Raw genomic sequence first — 18,626 nt, 5'->3', positions numbered from 1 at the left:
TATTGGCTATATTTTGACACACACACACACCCCTCTCTACCTGTGCTGTCTGTCAGGGTCCCGGAGGGTCTGGAGGATGTGTTTAAGTACCCTGCTCCGGTGGCAGAGCTGCTGAGCAGAGGATGGACAGATGCTGAGGTGAAAGCTACTCTAGGGGACAACCTGCTCAGTGTGTTCAGAGAGGTGGAGCGTGTGAGTATGACAGTAAAAGTTACACACTATTTCCACAAGATTGATATCAACACACAAGCCTCCATAGATCTACTTAAAAAGGGCTGATGCAATACAAAATACTGTGGCATACACAGAGATGAGGCATTTTTAATGCACTATTTGTTCCAGTGCTTTGTTACCCTCCCTGACTCTGAACTCCTATCTTCCAGGTACGAGACAGACAGACGATCTTCCCATCCCTTATGAGGAAGTGAAAAACGACTACAGGACCAGCTATGGCTACCCTGTCCCAACCCAGACAGTGCTGGGACAGTTCTCTCCCTCAGCTCTCTGGCCCTGGCACTAACACTGACTCAGAGCAGCCTGCTGTCCTGGTCTCTCTCTATAAGCCCCCTCTAAATAGACCATGCTGGGTGTGGTGGTATTATCATCCCTTGTCTATGGCAGTAGGCTGCCCAAGGCATAGTAACACCTTACTACTTCAGTTCTGTGTTCTGTGGTCACATCTTTCACAAGTTCTATTGGTGATGGAGTCCATGAACTGTGATTGAAGGAAGTATTTGTACAAAGAAATCTTAACATTACTAAACCAGTAAGTTATTCTGAAACGGTGTTATACACATCACTGTTGACCTTATACCAAGTAAATCCATGACCAGGCTACTTTACATTTTAGAGTTTAAATTAAATGGTTTAATGTAGCCCTCAGTAAATAAATAAATCGGGAAAATTGTGTAATCATTAGATTTTATTTGATTTTAGTGTTGTACCATGAGACATGTGACTAAGGAAATACTAAACTGACTGAAAAGCTTTCGGAGGAGGGTTTATGGTTGAGACATGGATGAGAGACAACAGTGAGCATCCCAAATGATTGATAGGCTGTTCCAGATGTGATTTTCTCAGGCCCTGGCTGAGACAACTGCTGTACTTCAGTCATCTTTTCCCTGTTCCTATACAGCCCTAGAACATTCATGGAACACTGTCCAATGAGCACAATTAACCTCATTTTGACATTTACAAAATAAACTCAAGGCCAGGCAAGAACGGTGTGCTTCATTCAACAACAGTGTCTATTATCCCATCTGGCTCAATCATTTTGAGAATGCTGTACAAAAAGACGTCATGAACGAGGCTGTTCGGCCATGGTGTGTTTGAACTAACTCCAAGCACCTGGCAATTCTTATCTTATTTACAATCATAACATTTCCAATTCTTCAAAATACAAAAATCAGACTTTGTTGATAATCAAACATGACACCCAGTTGAGAAAGACAAATGGTAGATTTTGTACATTCAATACATGAGAGAACAGCACCATCTTGTGGTAAGCATTGTATCAGACATGAACAGGGCAGAACGCAATACAGTTTCAGTTTAGGCCATTCAAACTTGATTAACTGTTTAACGGAATTCATTTTTGAAAAGTGAGGCGAGCAAGCAAGCAAATAAAAGTTCAAAATAGAAGTGGATCAGCTTCCTAAAAATACGACAGCAACCTTAGTTCAACACCCAGTGACCTCGTTAAGACCCCATTGATGTGGAATAGCATTGTTGAAAATGTACTGGCCGGGTCTAAGGGACATTTAGTTTTCCATAATCTGAAAGGAAGTTCATCTCTTTACTTGATGCTAGAGGACATTTTTATTCAAGTTTTCTATGAAACGTGAAGACGGGCAAACTGTGAATGAACATTGTATGGCCTCAGCTTCCAAATAAATCAAATGTAACTTTTGAGAGTTAAACAACTTATTCATAGCTGAAAATATAATACTTTGTATATAATTCTATATACAAAGTATCTTTAGAAGGACAGAATATTGTCAGCTGTGGGGTAAAGTTTTTCCAGATAGCCCCCAGTACAGGAAGTTTATGTTCCCATGCAAGCAAAAGAGAGGGGGATGAAACATTAAAACAAAATGAGTTGGGATAATAAGAGTAAACATCCTATCCAACAATATAATGTAAAACAGTTTCACAGCCAGGCCAGAGGGACAACAACGCAAACCTCAAACCACAGTCAAATACCAAAGAGGGCAGTGAAAAGTGGTTTAATAGTTGATCAAATGTATTTTCAGCTAAATTACATAGAATGTTAAGTATCATGTCCTAGCAACTGCCTTTTTTTTAACAGGGAAGCTCACAGTTTAAGGCAGAGAGATGGATGTGACAACTAATATAAGATAAAGTCGCACTTGAAAGGTTATAATTAAGTAATAAGGGGAGGTGCCTTATTGCTATTATTAATAGGTTAGTAAAAATACATGTTTTGTCATACCTGTGGTATATTGTCTGATATACCACAGCTGTCAGCATTCAGGGCTCGAGCCAACCAGTTTATAATGACTCAGAGTAGAGGTCATGACCTAATCACATTTCAATCATCTAAAAACAACTCTTTATCTCAGAACTCTGTTCCGGGTGCATCATCACGTGACAACACCTCATGTTCTTAACACATGTTCAACAAGTGGACAGGATGGAATGACTTTTCATTGCTAAGGTCATAGCTTTGGCGATATTATCAGTGACTGATACTTCATCGAGTTCCCCGCCAAAATCAAACAATTGGCTACAACACATTCCAGTGTGAGCCAAACGGACTTCTATCTGTGAGTTCCCCTCGTTGAGTCCCCAGTGAATCAGATTAAGTAACAGTCAGGACTCTGCTCTCGCTCTTTCGCTCTGCAGTAATGAAAAGCACAAGTCACCAGTTAAGTGGACAAGCAACGCTTCTCAAGTGAGCCTTTAGGCTTAGTGGATAATAAAGTCATAGGTCCTTGCTGCACAACCTGGAGAAGAGAGGGTGTTAACACTGTCTTAGAAACAGCAGATCTCCATCAGTACAAAAACAAAGGACTAGCACACAGTCTTTCAGCAGAGTCTGTGCAAGCGCACACACACATCGTTTTTTTGTATTATTTGAAACATTTGGCACAACAGAACACTGACACAGCAAATACACACATCTCAAACTCTCCTCCCCTTCAAAATATCCAAGAAGACCCGTCGTTCATAGCGATACGAGTCTGGATCACACCGTCTCAGTGTGGTGGGGAGAGATATTCAGTGGATTTGAGGCGAGGTCTTTCTGTGGGAGAGGAGGATGGATGATGGCAGTTAGAGGCTGCTAAGACAAGTCCTCTCTTAGTGCTTCTTCCTCCAGTATGCAGTGCACCTCGCTGTTGGAAGGCAACAGTGGGGACTGGGAGGGCACAACGATCTTATAGGGTAAATTGTCTTTGATGAGCATCTTCCTGGTGGCGGAGACCAGGCGGGAGTAGTTATCAGGGTTGTACTCAGAGGCTCCACGCCGGGTACAGAGCAGGGGCAGGTTGTCTTCACGGGACAGGAAGAGAGGGGGCCGTCGCTGGCTCTCTCCATCCTTCAGGGAGTCGGGTAGCGGCTTGCGCTTGCTCTCCGGCAGCAGCATGATGGACAGCACCGAGAGGACGGCGAAGGAGGCGAAGATGACGTGGTGGAGGAAGTAACCCCTGTTGTTCTGGAGCTCCATCATAGAGGAGGCAGCCATCCCCATACAGCCAGACGCTAGCACCAGCCCCAGACAACCACCACTGAGACAGAGGGAGAGAGAGGGTCAGGAGATATATAGAGCTCTACTCTGACATTGTCAAGGGCACCTGACCCAGCATTTGGTGCGGACACAATACCCACATTTCATATGCCTCCCTCAGACAGACAGGTGTCCACATACATGGAAAAACAAACACCCCACCCACAGACAAACTAATGACACTTTAGTGTGTTCAGGACAGTAGACAGATAATACATACCGGATTACGGTGGGCATGACCTCACTGGCGAAGAATACACTGAGCATGGCCAAGGCCTGGGAGAAGAGGAGCCCCAGCACAGAGAGCAACAACACCAGCACACCACGCAGATCTAGAGAAGGACACGTCGACTCAATAAAAACTAAGCAAACTAGGAAACAGGCACTTGGACCTGAAATCACCTGAATAAATCTAATGGCCAATCGGAATCATAACAGAGACATCCTTATGAATGGGGTCATCATGGCAAACCTATGGCTACTGTATGAGGAGAAGAGTGTTACTAATTAACCATGTACAGGGGAGAGAAGACGGTATGAGACCCAGTTCAGAGGCCTTTTAGAGGCCCCGGTTTAGAGGCATTTAAAATAAAATGTGTGTATAGAAATAGTATAGCAACACAGTATCATCATAGCACAGCTATAACGCAGGTTAAACTTACACTGTGTGAGGGCCAGCAGCAGCAGCGAGGACAGGCCGGTGATAATGGCAGACAGAAGCAGGATACCACGGCGACCAAAGCGGTTGACGGACAGGCAGAGGAAGATACATCCCAGAGCTCCAGTCAGCACACGCAGGAAGTAACTAAAGAAGAAGTTATGGGAGTAGCTGTGGAGGTTCCTGATGAAACAGTATTGGATGCCTGTGCCTATGAACCTGGAGGAGAGTTAGGAAAGGTTAGGTCCTTGGCCCAAAACATGAAACTTACCCTGTCCAAACAGTACTGTTAAAAGCAGCTGCGGTAAATGCTAACATTAACATTCCTCGTGGCTGTATTGCTCAGTGGAGGGAGTCATATAGAAGGTCATACTTGCTATGTTAGATACTAACTCACATAGTAAAGCTAAGGATGAGGCAGTTCCTCCAGATCACTCGGGTGGAATGCAACTCCAGGACTGAGTGGTAGAAAGGCTGAGTATCATCTGGGCACTCCGCATCGATCTCTACCGAGAAGAAAAGGAGAGAAGGAGAGATATGATCCTGTATTCACACTGCCAATACCAAAGCCAAAGGGCACTTGACCCAAACACTGTTCACTTGGTACAAACATATAACCCACATTCCATAGGGAATCTCTCTCCTCAGAACCAGTGCCTACTATTAAGTCACACTAAATGGAAACATTCAATCGGCCTAGAGAATAAGAGCATTGGGCCAGTAACCAAAAGGTCTCTGGTTCGAATCCCATAGCCGACAAGGTGAAAAATCTGTCAGTGTGCCATTTGAGCAAGGCACTTAACCCTGACTGCTCCTGTAAGTCGCTCTTAATAAGAGCGTCTGATAAATTCCCAAAACATAAACGTAATGGTTCTTGATTTGGACTAAGGTAATTCCAGTTTGCGATTTAGTACACTACAGTCGCATTGCAACAAAGAGCTCTTATGGTGGCTGCCACAGCAGAGCTCTTATGGTGGCTGCCACAGCAGAGCTCTTATGGTGGCTGCCACAGCAGAGCTCTTATGGTGGCTGCCACAGCAGAGCTCTTATGGTGGCTGCCACAGCAGAGCTCTTATGGTGGCTGCCACAGCAGAGCTCTTATGGTGGCTGCCACAGCAGAGCTCTTATGGTGGCTGCCACAGCAGAGCTCTTATGGTGGCTGCCACAGCAGAGCTCTTATGGTGGCTGCCACAGCAGAGCTCTTATGGTGGCTGCCACAGCAGAGCTCATGCGTTGGGTGTGCTCACTCATGAAGTGGCTGACTGCCTGTGAAAGGTGGAGCTGTGAGAGAGCTTAGTTGTACAGGTAAACAGGAACCATAGAAACAACCTATGCCATGTGTAACTCAAACAAAGTTCACTAATATTGGATATGAGGGAATGCTGTGAGGAGACTGGATGGGTTGTTTGTTATGTGTTGCTGTGCTGATTGTGGATGAGTGAAAACCAATAACATAAAATATGGGGAAACCTGGTCATTTGGATGTTTTACCCAAAGCATTAGTTAACCTTGTAGCTTTATTGTTAGAGAGGTAAGGATGAAGATTTTTTTGTTAGGTCGGCAGGCAGGTATTAACCCTGCCGAAAGGAAACAGGTCGGATAGAGAAAGTACCCCTACTATATATATTTATACACATAAAACACACACGTGTGTATATTAGAGGTCGACCGATTAATCGGAATGGCCGATTAATTAGGGCCGAATTCAAGTTTTCATAACAATCGGAAATCGGTATTTTTGGGTGCCGATTTGTTTATATATTTTTTATACATTTATTTAACTAGGCAAGTCAGTTAAGAACACATTCTTATTTTCAATGACGGCCTAGGAATGGTGGGTTAACTGCCTTGTTCAGGGGCAGAACGACAGATTTTCACCTTGTCAGCTCGGGGGATTCAATCTTGCAACCTTACAGTTAACTAGTCCAACGTAATAACGACCTGCCTCTCTCTCGTTGCACTCCACAAGGAGACTGCCTGTTACGCAAATGCAGTAAGCCAAGGTAAGTTGCTAGCTAGCAATAAACTTATCTTATAAAAAACAATCAATGATAATCACTAGTTAACTACACATGGTTGATGATATTACTAGATATTATCTAGCGTGTCCCGCGTTGCATATAATCTGACTGAGCATTCAAGTATCTAAGTATCTGACTGAGCGGTGGTAGGCAGAAGCAGGCGCGTAAACATTCATTCAAACAGCACTTTCGTGCGTTTTGCCAGCAGCTCTTCGTTGTGCGTCAAGCATTGCTCTGTTTATGACTTCAAGCCTATCAACTCCCGAGATGAGGCTGGTGTAACCGAAGTGAAATGGCTAGCTAGTTAGCGCACGCTAATAGCGTTTCAAACATAACTCGCTCTGAGCATTCTAGTAGTTGTTCCCCTTGCTCTGCATGGGTAACACTGCTTCGATGGTGGCTGTTATCGTTGTGTTGCTGGTTCGAGCCCAGGGAGGAGCGAGGAGAGGGAAGGAACATATAGTGTTACACTGGTAATACTAAAGTGCCTATAAGAACATCCAATAGTCAAAGGTTAATGAAATAAAAATGGTATAGAGGGAAATAGTCCTATAATAACTACAACCTAAAACTTCTTACCTGGGAATATTGAAGACTCATGTTAAAAGGAACCACCAGCTTTCATATGTTCTCATGTTCTGAGCAAGGAACTGAAATGTTAGTGCAATATGTGCTATGTAAGAAAGCTTTTACTTTCTTCTCCAACACTTTGTTTTTACATTATTTAAACCATTATTTAAACCAAATTGTTTCATTATTTACTTGAGGCTAAATTAATTTTATTGATGTATTATATTAATTTAAAATAAGTGTCCATTCAGTATTGTTGTAATTGTCATTATTACAAATAAATTAAAAAAATTGCCCGATTAATCGGTATCGGCTTTTTTGGTCCACCGATAATCGGTATCTGTGTGTGTGTATATATATATATATATATATATATATATATATATATATATATATATATATATATATATATATATATCTATCTATGTGTGTGTGTGTGTGTGTGTGTGTGTGTGTGTGTATATATATATATATATATATATATATATACACACACACACATACACACACACACACATACATGTGTGTATATACAGTGCCTTGCGAAAGTATTCGGTCCCCTTGAACTTTGCGACCTTTTGCCACATTTCAGGCATCAAACATAAAGATATAAAACTGTATTTTTTTGTGAAGAATCAACAACAAGTGAGACACAATCATGAAGTGGAACGACATTTATTGGATATTTCAAACTTTTTTAACAAATCAAAAACTGAAAAATTGGGCGTGCAAAATTATTCAGCCCCCTTAAGTTGATACTTTGTAGCGCCACCTTTTGCTGCGATTACAGCTGTAAGTCGCTTGGGGTATGTCTCTATCAGTTTTGCACATCGAGAGACTGACATTTTTTCCCATTCCTCCTTGCAAAACAGCTCGAGCTCAGTGAGGTTGGATGGAGAGCATTTGTGAACAGCAGTTTTCAGTTCTTTCCACAGATTCTCGATTGGATTCAGGTCTGGACTTTGACTTGGCCATTCTAACACCTGGATATGTTTATTTTTGAACCATTCCATTGTAGATTTTGCTTTATGTTTTGGATCATTGTCTTGTTGGAAGACAAATCTCCGTCCCAGTCTCAGGTCTTTTGCAGACTCCATCAGGTTCTTCCAGAATGGTCCTGTATTTGGCTCCATCCATCTTCCCATCAATTTTAACCATCTTCCCTGACCCTGCTGAAGAAAAGCAGGCCCAAACCATGATGCTGCCACCACCATGTTTGACAGTGGGGATGGTGTGTTCACAGCCCTGTTGCTTTTACGCCAAACATTTAAAAAAAAAGTTCAATTTTGGTTTCATCTGACCAGAGCACCTTCTTCCACATGTTTGGTGTGTCTCCCAGGTGGCTTGTGGCAAACTTTAAACAACACTTTTTATGGATATCTTTAAGAAATGGCTTTCTTCTTGCCACTCTTCCATAAAGGCCAGATTTGTGCTATATACGACTGATTGTTGTCCTATGGACAGAGTCTCCCACCTCAGCTGTAGATCTCTGCAGTTCATCCAGAGTGATCATGGGCCTCTTGGCTGCATCTCTGATCAGTCTTCTCCTTGCATGAGCTGAAAGTTTAGAGGGACGGCCAGGTCTTGGTAGATTTGCAGTGGTCTGATTCTCCTTCCATTTCAATATTATCGCTTGCACAGTGCTCCTTGGGATGTTTAAAGCTTGGGAAATCTCTTTGTATCCAAATCCGGCTTTAAACTTCTTCACAGCAGTATCTCGGACCTGCCTGGTGTGTTCCTTGTTCTTCATGATGCTCTCTGCGCTTTTAACGGACCTCTGAGACTATCACAGTGCAGGTGCATTTATACGGAGACTTGATTACACACAGGTGGATTGTATTTATCATCATTAGTCATTTAGGTCAACATTGGATCATTCAGAGATCCTCACTGAACTTCTGGAGAGAGTTTGCTGCACTGAAAGTAAAGGGTCTGAATAATTTTGCACGCCCAATTTTTCAGTTTTTGATTTGTTAAAAAAGTTTGAAATATCCAATAAATGTCATTCCACTTCATGATTGTGTCCCACTTGTTGTTGATTCTTCACAAAATACAGTTTTATATCTTTATGTTTGAAGCCTGAAATGTGGCAAAAGGTTGCAAAGTTCAAGGGTGCCGAATACTTTCGCAAGGCACTGTACATACATACATACATACATACACACATGTATACACACAAATACATGTACATACATACATACATATATATATATACACACACATACATATATATACATATGTGTATATACACTGCTCAAAAAAATGGGAACACTAAAATAACACATCCTAGATCTGAATGAATGAAATATTCTTATTAAATACTTTTTTCTTTACATAGTTGAATGTGCTGACAACAAAATCACACAAAAATGATCAATGGAAATCAAATTTATCAACCTATGGAGGTCTGGATTTGGAGTCACACTCAAAATTAAAGTGGAAAACCACACTACAGGCTGATCCAACTTTGATGTAATGTCCTTAAAACAAGTCAAAATGAGGCTCAGTAGTGTGTGTGGCCTCCACGTGCCTGTATGACAACAACCTACAACGCCTGGGCATGCTCCTGATGAGGTGGCGGATGGTCTCCTGAGGGATCTCCTGCCAGACCTGGACTAAAGCATCCGCCAACTCCTGGACAGTCTGTGGTGCAACGTGGCGTTGGTGGATGGAGCGAGACATGATGTCCCAGATGTGCTCAATTGGATTCAGGTCTGGGGAACGGCGGGCCAGTCCATAGCATCAATGCCTTCCTCTTGCAGGAACTGCTGACACACTCCAGCCACATGAGGTCTAGCATTGTCTTGCATTAGGAGGAACCCAGGGCCAACCGCACCAGTATATGGTCTCACAAGGGGTCTGAGGATCTCATCCCGGTACCTAATGGCAGTCAGGCTACCTCTGGCGAGCACATGGAGGGCTGTGCGGCCCCCCAAAGAAATGCCACCCCACACCATGACTGACCCACCGCCAAACCAGTCATGCTGGAGGATGTTGCAGGCAGCAGAACGTTCTCCACGGCGTCTCCAGACCCTGTCACCTGTGGACGTCGGGCCCTCATACCACCCTCATGGAGTCTGTTTCTGACCGTTTGAGCAGACACATGCACATTTGTGGCCTGCTGGAGGTCATTTTGCAGGGCTCTGGCAGTGCTCCTCCTGCTTCTCCTTGCACAAAGGTGGAGGTAGCAGTCCTGCTGCTGGGTTGTTGCCCTCCTACAGCCTCCTCCACGTCTCCTGATGTACTGGCCTGTCTCCTGGTAGCGCCTCCATGCTCTGGACACTACGCTGACAGACACAGCAAACCTTCTTGCCACAGCTCGCATTGATGTGCCATCCTGGATGAGCTGCACTACCTGAGCCACTTGTGTGGGTTGTAGACTCCGTCTCATGCTACCAGAGTGAAAGCACCGCCAGCATTCAAAAGTGACCAAAACATCAGCCAGGAAGCATAGGAACTGAGAAGTGGTCTGTGGTCACCACCTGCAGAACCATTCCTTTATTGGGGGTGTCTTGCTAATTGCCTATAATTTCCACCTGTTGTCTATTCCATTTGTACAATAGCATGTGAAATGTATTGTCAATCAGTGTCGCTTCTTAAGTGGACAGTTTGATTTCACAGAAGTGTGATTGACTTGGAGTTACATTGTGTTGTTTAAGTGTTCCCTTTATTTTTTTGAGCAGTGTATATATACACCCACACCTATATATATATATATACACACACACATGTATTTGTGCGTGTATAAATGTGTGTGTATATACATATATGTATAGAGTCATCTTCATTTCCTCCTTCCTGGCTGCTGATGCGCTCTTAAAGTGGCAGCGCACGGTAAAGGCTCCGTCCAGGATTTCGCCGCAACCAGTTAGCAGGCAGCAGACATTATTCATTGACACAGACTAGCTACAAGGGCCAGGATAGGGTGGGGGATGATGATACCTGAGAGCAGGTTCTCCGCAGGGTAGATGTCCTCACCGAGACACACTCTGTTCCTGATGGAGAAGCTCTGGAGACACCTCTTAGCCTGGTGGATCTGACCTGTGGCCAGAAGCCAGCGTGGAGACTCGGGAAACACTGATGGACAGCTGAGGTGGATACGAGAAAACAGGAATAGAAAACACACCTCTCTCTTTCTCCATCCATGACGCTTTCTCTACTCTGTCCTTCCACAAAAATATATGAAAATGAATTATAATTATAACACACATCCCTCTATATAGACTATACTGTGTATCCACAAAAGAATGCTTATGACAGACTCACCACCAATAGGAGAGCAGCAGGAGCAGTGGCAAGGTAGCCACTGCTTGAAGAACTGGCCAATCACGACACAGCACCGCCAGCCCTGGCAACAAGAGCTCTGCCGCGATGGCAAAGAAACCGCTGACCATTTCAACCATGAGACGATGGGGAGGATCACACAGCTCCAGTCCTGGAGAACACAAAGGGAGATGAAGAACGGAGATAAAGGATAGAGAGAAGGAAAATGCAACTGGAACTAGTAGCCTGAATGACCAGAAGACTATTTGTGACCGTTTGTGAAATCCACTCTACCTTGACCTAAACTCCAACGCCCTAGTTCTCCTCCTTCAAAACCCCTCAGAGAAAACAAAGGAAAAAAAATATACTAATTTCCTTCCAGTATGTTCTGTCCTGCTATTTTTCCCCCACTCCCCCTTTTAAGAACTTTCTGGTAGTAGATCACTGAGAAGCAGTCCTCCAGAATTCAGCATAAAACCAAAAGTCTGGACTCAATTTACCAGTGACCTTAGAGGAATGATCGAAGAGCAAATATGTATGTGGGTATATTAAAGACAGACTGCGGTGGGCCTCCCTCTCAGGCTGTATCTAGCACCATTACTCCCATACACAGAAAGGTCTTAAAAACACATTGAGCACTCCTTGACTGCTTTCACTTAGCAAAGATTTGTCCACATACAAACACACGAGTTCACACAATCACCTCACAATCACAGGAAGGTTACAGCAAGAAAACCCAGACCCCCCCCTAACAATGGAACAACATCGGGGAGGAGGCGTCTCTTGGTCCAGGGGTGGCCTAAATATCCTAGGCCACAGAGCCTTGTGTTACCTCACACTCAAGCTATCTCAGAGAGGGAGAGGGGTGTAAAGGGGGGAAGGAGGGAGTGAGTGAATGAGTAATGCTCAGCTTGGTTCAAGGGTGTGATTCCAACCAGTGTCCTTTGAACCCTAACATGTACAGCAGTGCCACAAGATGGCACCCGGTGACCCGGGTATCCGACCACAGCCCCGACACACAGTTAATCCCTAACCTGTCACCTTCCCCTATCCGTTTAACTTCCCTCTATGACTTTTCCCTTCATTGATCCTTGATGTGTGTTGGCAACAGAGGGAAGCCCCCAAGTGAGTAACCCAGAGGCTAGGGGTTGGTGTGGGATCATGGGGTATAAACCAAGGAACTTCTAAGCAATAGAGGGCTACGGGCAACCAGGAAGTAACATAAACATAAATCCGGGACAGTCCAAATAGTATGACATGTTACGTTTTGTATGTATTCATTTGTGGTTGTCCCTCATCCATTTCATTCGATACGTTACGAATTTGCTGAATTTATGATATGTTACAGATTCCAATTTGTTGTGGCTAATGTTAGCTAGGTGGCTAACGTTTGCTGGGTTAGGGGTTAAGAGTTAGGTTAAAGTCATGCTAAGTAGTTGCAAAGTAGCTTAAAAAGTAGAAAGTAAAAAATTTGCTAAAATTCTAAATTCTGTGATGAGAATCAAAACACACACCCTTTGGGTTGCTCGACTTTTGGCGTTCACATTATATGGCCACGCATCCACCCTGCTTTCGTTTGCCTTAAGTAACCATACCAAACGTAACATATCATATGAGTGTCTCGGATTTACATTTACTATGTTAAGTCTACTCTATGAGACCACATTGCTATGGGAAGTATGGGGGAATACCATGTCAATATGTATTTGTTCTCGATGTTTTGACGTGAAACTGGTGACAGTTGTGAATAACGTTCCATAGTTGGAAGAGTTCATTGAAAATAATGCCATTGTTGATTAGATGCTTTTTTCATTAATTAAGGCTATTTTCTCTTCAACCATATAGAGTATCTGCTAGAAAGTCATGGAGAATATGGACACAAATGAAAAGTTTGATTTTTTTAACATTTTAAATACAGTTATCCAAGTATAAATTACCAGAGCTATGATAGAAAATATATGGCAATCAATTATCAAAATGACTGAAGATTCCCGTAACTTTGGAAAAATTACAAGTAGCTTTGCCCTACTTTTAGAAGAGTGCAAATGACATGTAGTGGCAGTGAATTGTCCCAGTTCCATTGATTTCCATACAATATTGACACAATGAAGCTAATCAATTTCAGTCTGCAGTGCCTGCTTGGTAAATGTTGATGGGTGAGCAGTTAAGGTACTAATTTAGCAAAATACTCTGAACAAAAACATAAAACGCAACATGTAATTTCAAAGATTTAACTGAGTTACAGTTCATAAGGAAATTAGTCAATAAAAAAAATACAAATTAGGCGCTAATCTATGAATTTCACATGACTGGGAATACAGATAAGGATTTGTTTGTCACAGACACAGTACCCCCCAAAAAAATAAAAGTAGGGGCGTGGATCAGAAAAACAGTCAGTATCTGGTGTGACCACTATTTGCCTCAAGCAACGTGACACATCTCCTTTGCATAGTTGATCAGGCTGTCTATTGTGGCCTGTGGAATGTTGTCCCTGTGAAGTTGCTGGATATTGGTGGGAACTGGAACAAGCTGTTGCACATGTTGATCCAGGGCATCCCAAACATGCTCAATGGGAGATGTCTGGTGAGCATGCAGGACATGGAAGAACTGGGACATTTTCAGCTTCCAGGCATTGTGAACAGATCCTAGTGACATGGAGCCGTCCATTATCATGCTGAAACAGGAGGTGATGGCGGCGGATGAATGGCACGACAATGGGCCTCAGGATATCGTCCACGGTACCTCTGTGCATTCAAATTGCCATCGATAAAATGCAATAGTTTGTTGTCTGTAGCTTATGCCCGCCCATACCATAACCCCACCATGGGGCACTCTATTCACAACGTTGACAATAGCAAACCGCTTACCTACGCAACGCCATCTGTCCGGTATAGTTGAAACCGAGATTCATCTGCGAAGAGCACACTTCTCCAGCGTGCCAGTGGCCATCATAGATGAGCATTTGCCCACTGAAGTCGGTTACGACGGCTAACTGCAGTCAGGTGAAGGAAGACCCTGGTGATGACGAAGAGCACGCAGAAGAGCTTCCTTGAGACGGTTTCTGACAGTTGCAGAGATTCTTCAGTTGTCCGGGTGGCTTGTCTCAGACCATCCCGCGGGTGAAGAAGCCGAATGCTAGACGGACGGGGCATCATATATTGTTAGCTTTCTTCCGTGTTTGAGAAGTCAAAGCCCTTTGGATTAGTTCTGTACTGCTGCCCCTGCCATCTTGATTTCCTTGCATGTTTTTCTCCTCTTCGTTCTCGTACCGTCTGCTATTACTTTGACTAATTTAGTTAGCATTCTGGTAATAGACGCCTAATGGGATTTTTTTTGCATTTTTTGGGGTACTAAACCGGTAATACCGTTAATCCCGGGATAAGAGAAGGACGGTATGACGTTATGAAAACGAGGATCCTGCCCAACCCTAAACTGCCTCATTAAGTGTGTACTCAGGAGTGAGCGGTATTAGTAGGTTAAGTCAAGTGTACTTACTGGCGAGGTAAGAGGAGAGGAAGACCCCAGCCAACATGGCGCCCTGAGACAGGCGTAGCAGCAGAAACACTACAGAGCTGTTGGACAGACACACAGCTACTCCTAACAGACCGGACAGAGACACAGACAGCAGGAAGCCCTGTCGACGACCCAACCTGAACATAGAGAAAAGACAGTTAGAGATACATAGCTTCCCATGCACACATATTAAACATTCATAACAGCCTAATACCAGTGGTGAAATTAATACAATTGTAGGGGGTGGGGGGGGTGTTACCAGTCACACACGGTGCCCAGGAGGACATATCCCACAATCCACCCTGTCATGAAGCAGATGTGCTGCAGAGGAATCTTCCAGTAGTCCCTACACACTAGGTTCCACTGTGGAGCAGAGAGACAGAGCGAGATGGTGAGTCATTCCACCTCAAAAAGAACAAGAAAGAGGCTTGACACCCACCATCTCAAGATTGTTCTGAAATCGTTTCTGTAGTTGGAAAAATATAAGATTGTGGCCTCCCGAGTGGCACAGCGGTCTAAGGGACTGCATCGCATCACTACAGATCCGGGTTCGATCCCGGGCTGTGTTGCAGCCGGCAACAACCGGGAGACCCCTGAGGCGGTGCATAATTGGCCTAGCGTCGTCCCGGGTTAGGGGAGGGTTTGGCCGGCTGGGATGTCCTTGTCCCATCATGCTCTAGCGACTCCTTGTGGCGGCCGGGCGCCACAAGGAGCAAGCAGTGTGTCAAGAAGCAATGCGGCTTGGCGGGGTTGTGTTTCGAAGGACACATGGCTCTCGACCTTCGCCTCTCCCGAGCCTGTACGGGAGTTGCCGCGATTGGACAAGACAAACTATCAATTGGATATCACAACATTTGGGAGAAAAAGGGGTAAAAAGTACCAAATACAAAAAAAAAAAAGAGTAGCATTCCTTAAACATTATTTGATCTCTGAAGGATTAAGCTAATTGATTTAACCTAAATTGGCAATTGTAAATGTATTGTATTCATTTACTGTAGTAACTACTTGGGTGCAATCAATTAGCTTCATTTCTCAGAGATCAAATGTTGTTTCAACAAAATAATGTTTCAGGAAGGCTAATCTTATCTGTTTCTAACTACAGAAACGATGTCAGAACAATCTGAGATGGCGGGTGTCATGGCTTCCTGAAATGACACAGAATGACCCTTTTGCCACATAGTTAGGAATGGAGTTCAAGAGCCAAGTCAATGGAGCCACTGAAATAATGACATAATAGGTGGCCTATTTCTTCGTCCAGGATTTTATTTCCAAGGTAGAAAAATTCCGGGGGCAGATTGAGCATACCCTATTTAAGGACAGTTAATAAACATGCCTGGAAAGTGTGTGAAACTGTAGCTCCTTTCTCCCTTATTATTACATAAGTAAGAATTATAGTCCAGTGGCACACACACACACTTGAGGGCAACGGAGCGCCTTGTGTGAAGGAGGAGGAATTCAGCTGTGCGATAGATATCATCTCCTGATTGAATAAGAGTGACTGCAGATAGGTTTATCACATTAGAGCCACTGCACTTTGGTTTCCAGTGCCTTCCACCATTCCTCACCCTACTCGAATGCTTTCTTTCCTCCCCCATCTCTTCATTTGCTCTCTTTCCCTCCCTTGCGTCATCTCTTGATCTGTACCTATCATCCAACCCCTTAAATCAGGGCCAGAAGGACCTCCATTCCTGCTGTTTGATGTTTATACCCCCGTAGGAACAGGAACAAATGTCCTGTGACATCACGGAGAAGGGAAGCCAGGAGTGGGGGGTCAGGACTGGTTGCTTCCTATCGCCAGGGAAACATGTGAGAGTAAATACTTCACATCAGGGCCACTGCCTCCCTTGTTGATTTCCTGTCCAGCCCGCACACACTGTCTCTCTCACACACACACACCAGTATTTGCCTTGTGTCTAAACATTTCCGTAACTGCTGATACTTTTGTTTACCAAGATCCCTTTTATGTATTTGCACAGTGGGATGGGCCTGCCCCTTTTTTGATATTATAATGTGCTGGTGAGATTAGTCCAAGTGCAATAAGTCAACATTTAGTTAGCTTTTCCCTAGAAGCAAAACAGGACAACTTTAGAGAGGCATTGATTGTGGTCTGAAATAAAGAATATAAGCCTGGTAGTAAGAAATATGAAAAAGGGTTCCCTTATAGCCAAATAAATTCAGTTGAGCTCGAGTGTTCCTTGTTTATGAGATGGCTACAGGTCAGTACAGAAAGATGAACGCTCATCCTAAGAGTGACCCCTCTCATGTGCTCTGTTGAGGACATATCTTCCCAGGAACTCCATCAGGGTGGAGGAACACTGCTGTCCCTGCATTTCCTGTTGTGCTGCTTTCATCACATAAACACCCATATTGCATGGCTCTGCACAGCAGTCCCGTAATGTAATTATTATATAAACAGACTAATGTGATCTGATAAAAAAAATTCATATCAGCACTGTTTCTCTGGTAATCTTATTCTGGATTTAACCAAAACAACATGTATCCCAGAGTTAAACTCCAAAGCATGTTTACCAACGACAGATTTGAGCAATGAGTAGGCCAAACAGGGCATCCCATGTCATCTATTGATGTTACCTATTGATGACCAACTTTAGCCCCAGCAGTCTGTCTGGGACAATATCAATTAACACACATGTTACAAAGTCCGAAGTTATAGGCTAAACCCAAATCTACTCTGAGTAGGCTACGTTGAATGGATGAAGAACATTCGACAGGGCTTGGCAAAGATATTCACACATTAGCCTGAAAAAAGGCTACTTGTAAACCAAATTAGTTAAGGTAAATGCGTCGTCACAAAAACATCACTTGCACATGAATGATTGCTAAGCAGGCACAAACTCTCCAAAAACAACCACAAACCATCAAATCCAAGTATATATTTGTTTACCACTGTCACGTAGTTGCTCTGAAGCGCCGCAGCTTGGTCGTACTCCCATCCTCTCGTACATGGCACTATCTCCTTTGGAATGCTGTCTATGAAGTTGGAGACGTTTCTAGGGTACTTATAAAGTTCACAGTGACTCAGTCCAGAGCCATTCACCCACGGTATGGTAAAATTGAGATACCCTTGTCTGGAATAATTACTGAAAAGAAAATCTGAAGGTAAAAGAGTCGGGTCGGGTTTACAGTGGTACGACCCGGGAATCAGAGTGTAAAAAACGTCGCAAAAAAGGTTCAGCGTCACAGCAAAGTTCGGAAACCAGCTGAATATGGAAACAATTCTGTTATATCGTCCATATCCACCGATTCTGGTATAAATCTTCGTTTCAAAGTCCATTGTTAGAGACCGTGCCGAAACCGCTGTTAGTCAGTGGTGCGGGACATCCACACACACCGCAGGACAGGCTAGATGAGGAAGCATAACTCCAGTCAAGTGGGCAGGTCGGTGAGTAACCCAAATGTCATTGGTGGGAAGTCCATCTGCTCGTACGCAATGTAGCCTAGGCCGACTTCGCACTGACAGATCGCCATATTTATTAACTTCATTCAGAGGATGGCAGAAGGGATCAAGTTGTCAAGTCTATTTTTACGGTTTCATTCACTTAACATGGTCACCAAACACTGCTCGAGGAGTCAGGTACCAGGGGAGGTGAATAGAGGTCTACTGGAATTGTATTTTGGAGTGGACGTGTCACTGTCAATGGTTACCTCTTCATACGTAGCCTTCTATAAATACTTGTGTCATCTACTGGTCATATTGCATGGCAAAAATAGGCCTGTTATATATCCACAGGTCTTGACGTTCTTCTCAAAAGTCTAAACCCCTCATGATCATAGATCTAAATATCAGCCAAAAACATACACTTTTCCAGGCATCCCCCTGCTGGCAAAGCAA

At 43.7% G+C, this 18,626-nt stretch overlaps 1 protein-coding gene and 1 pseudogene across 2 annotated transcripts; one reads left to right on the top strand and one right to left on the bottom strand.

Annotated features, from left to right (window-relative positions):
* The window catches only part of LOC110506090, a 12,088-nt pseudogene extending 10,870 nt beyond the window's left edge, over positions 1-1,218 (top strand).
* slc22a31 (solute carrier family 22 member 31) lies at positions 910-18,626 on the bottom strand. Of its 2 annotated transcripts, none has more exons than XM_021586020.2 (9): positions 17,679-18,626; positions 15,033-15,136; positions 14,756-14,910; positions 11,264-11,432; positions 10,976-11,085; positions 4,804-4,912; positions 4,411-4,625; positions 3,969-4,080; positions 910-3,749 (listed from the first exon to the last, which is right to left on the bottom strand). In XM_021586020.2, the coding sequence occupies exons 1-9, from the start codon at positions 18,066-18,068 to the stop codon at positions 3,305-3,307; spliced, it is 1,809 nt and encodes a 602-aa protein (XP_021441695.2). In that variant the 5' UTR covers positions 18,069-18,626; the 3' UTR covers positions 910-3,304. The 2 variants fall into 2 exon arrangements, with proteins under 2 accessions (XP_021441695.2, XP_021441694.2); XM_021586019.2 differs by having other exon boundaries at positions 913-3,749; positions 10,940-11,085; positions 17,679-18,622.

Source organism: Oncorhynchus mykiss, chromosome 26, assembly GCF_013265735.2.
Source record: "Oncorhynchus mykiss isolate Arlee chromosome 26, USDA_OmykA_1.1, whole genome shotgun sequence".
Lineage (NCBI taxonomy): Eukaryota > Metazoa > Chordata > Actinopteri > Salmoniformes > Salmonidae > Oncorhynchus > Oncorhynchus mykiss.
This window is presented reverse-complemented; position numbering and strand designations above follow the sequence as displayed.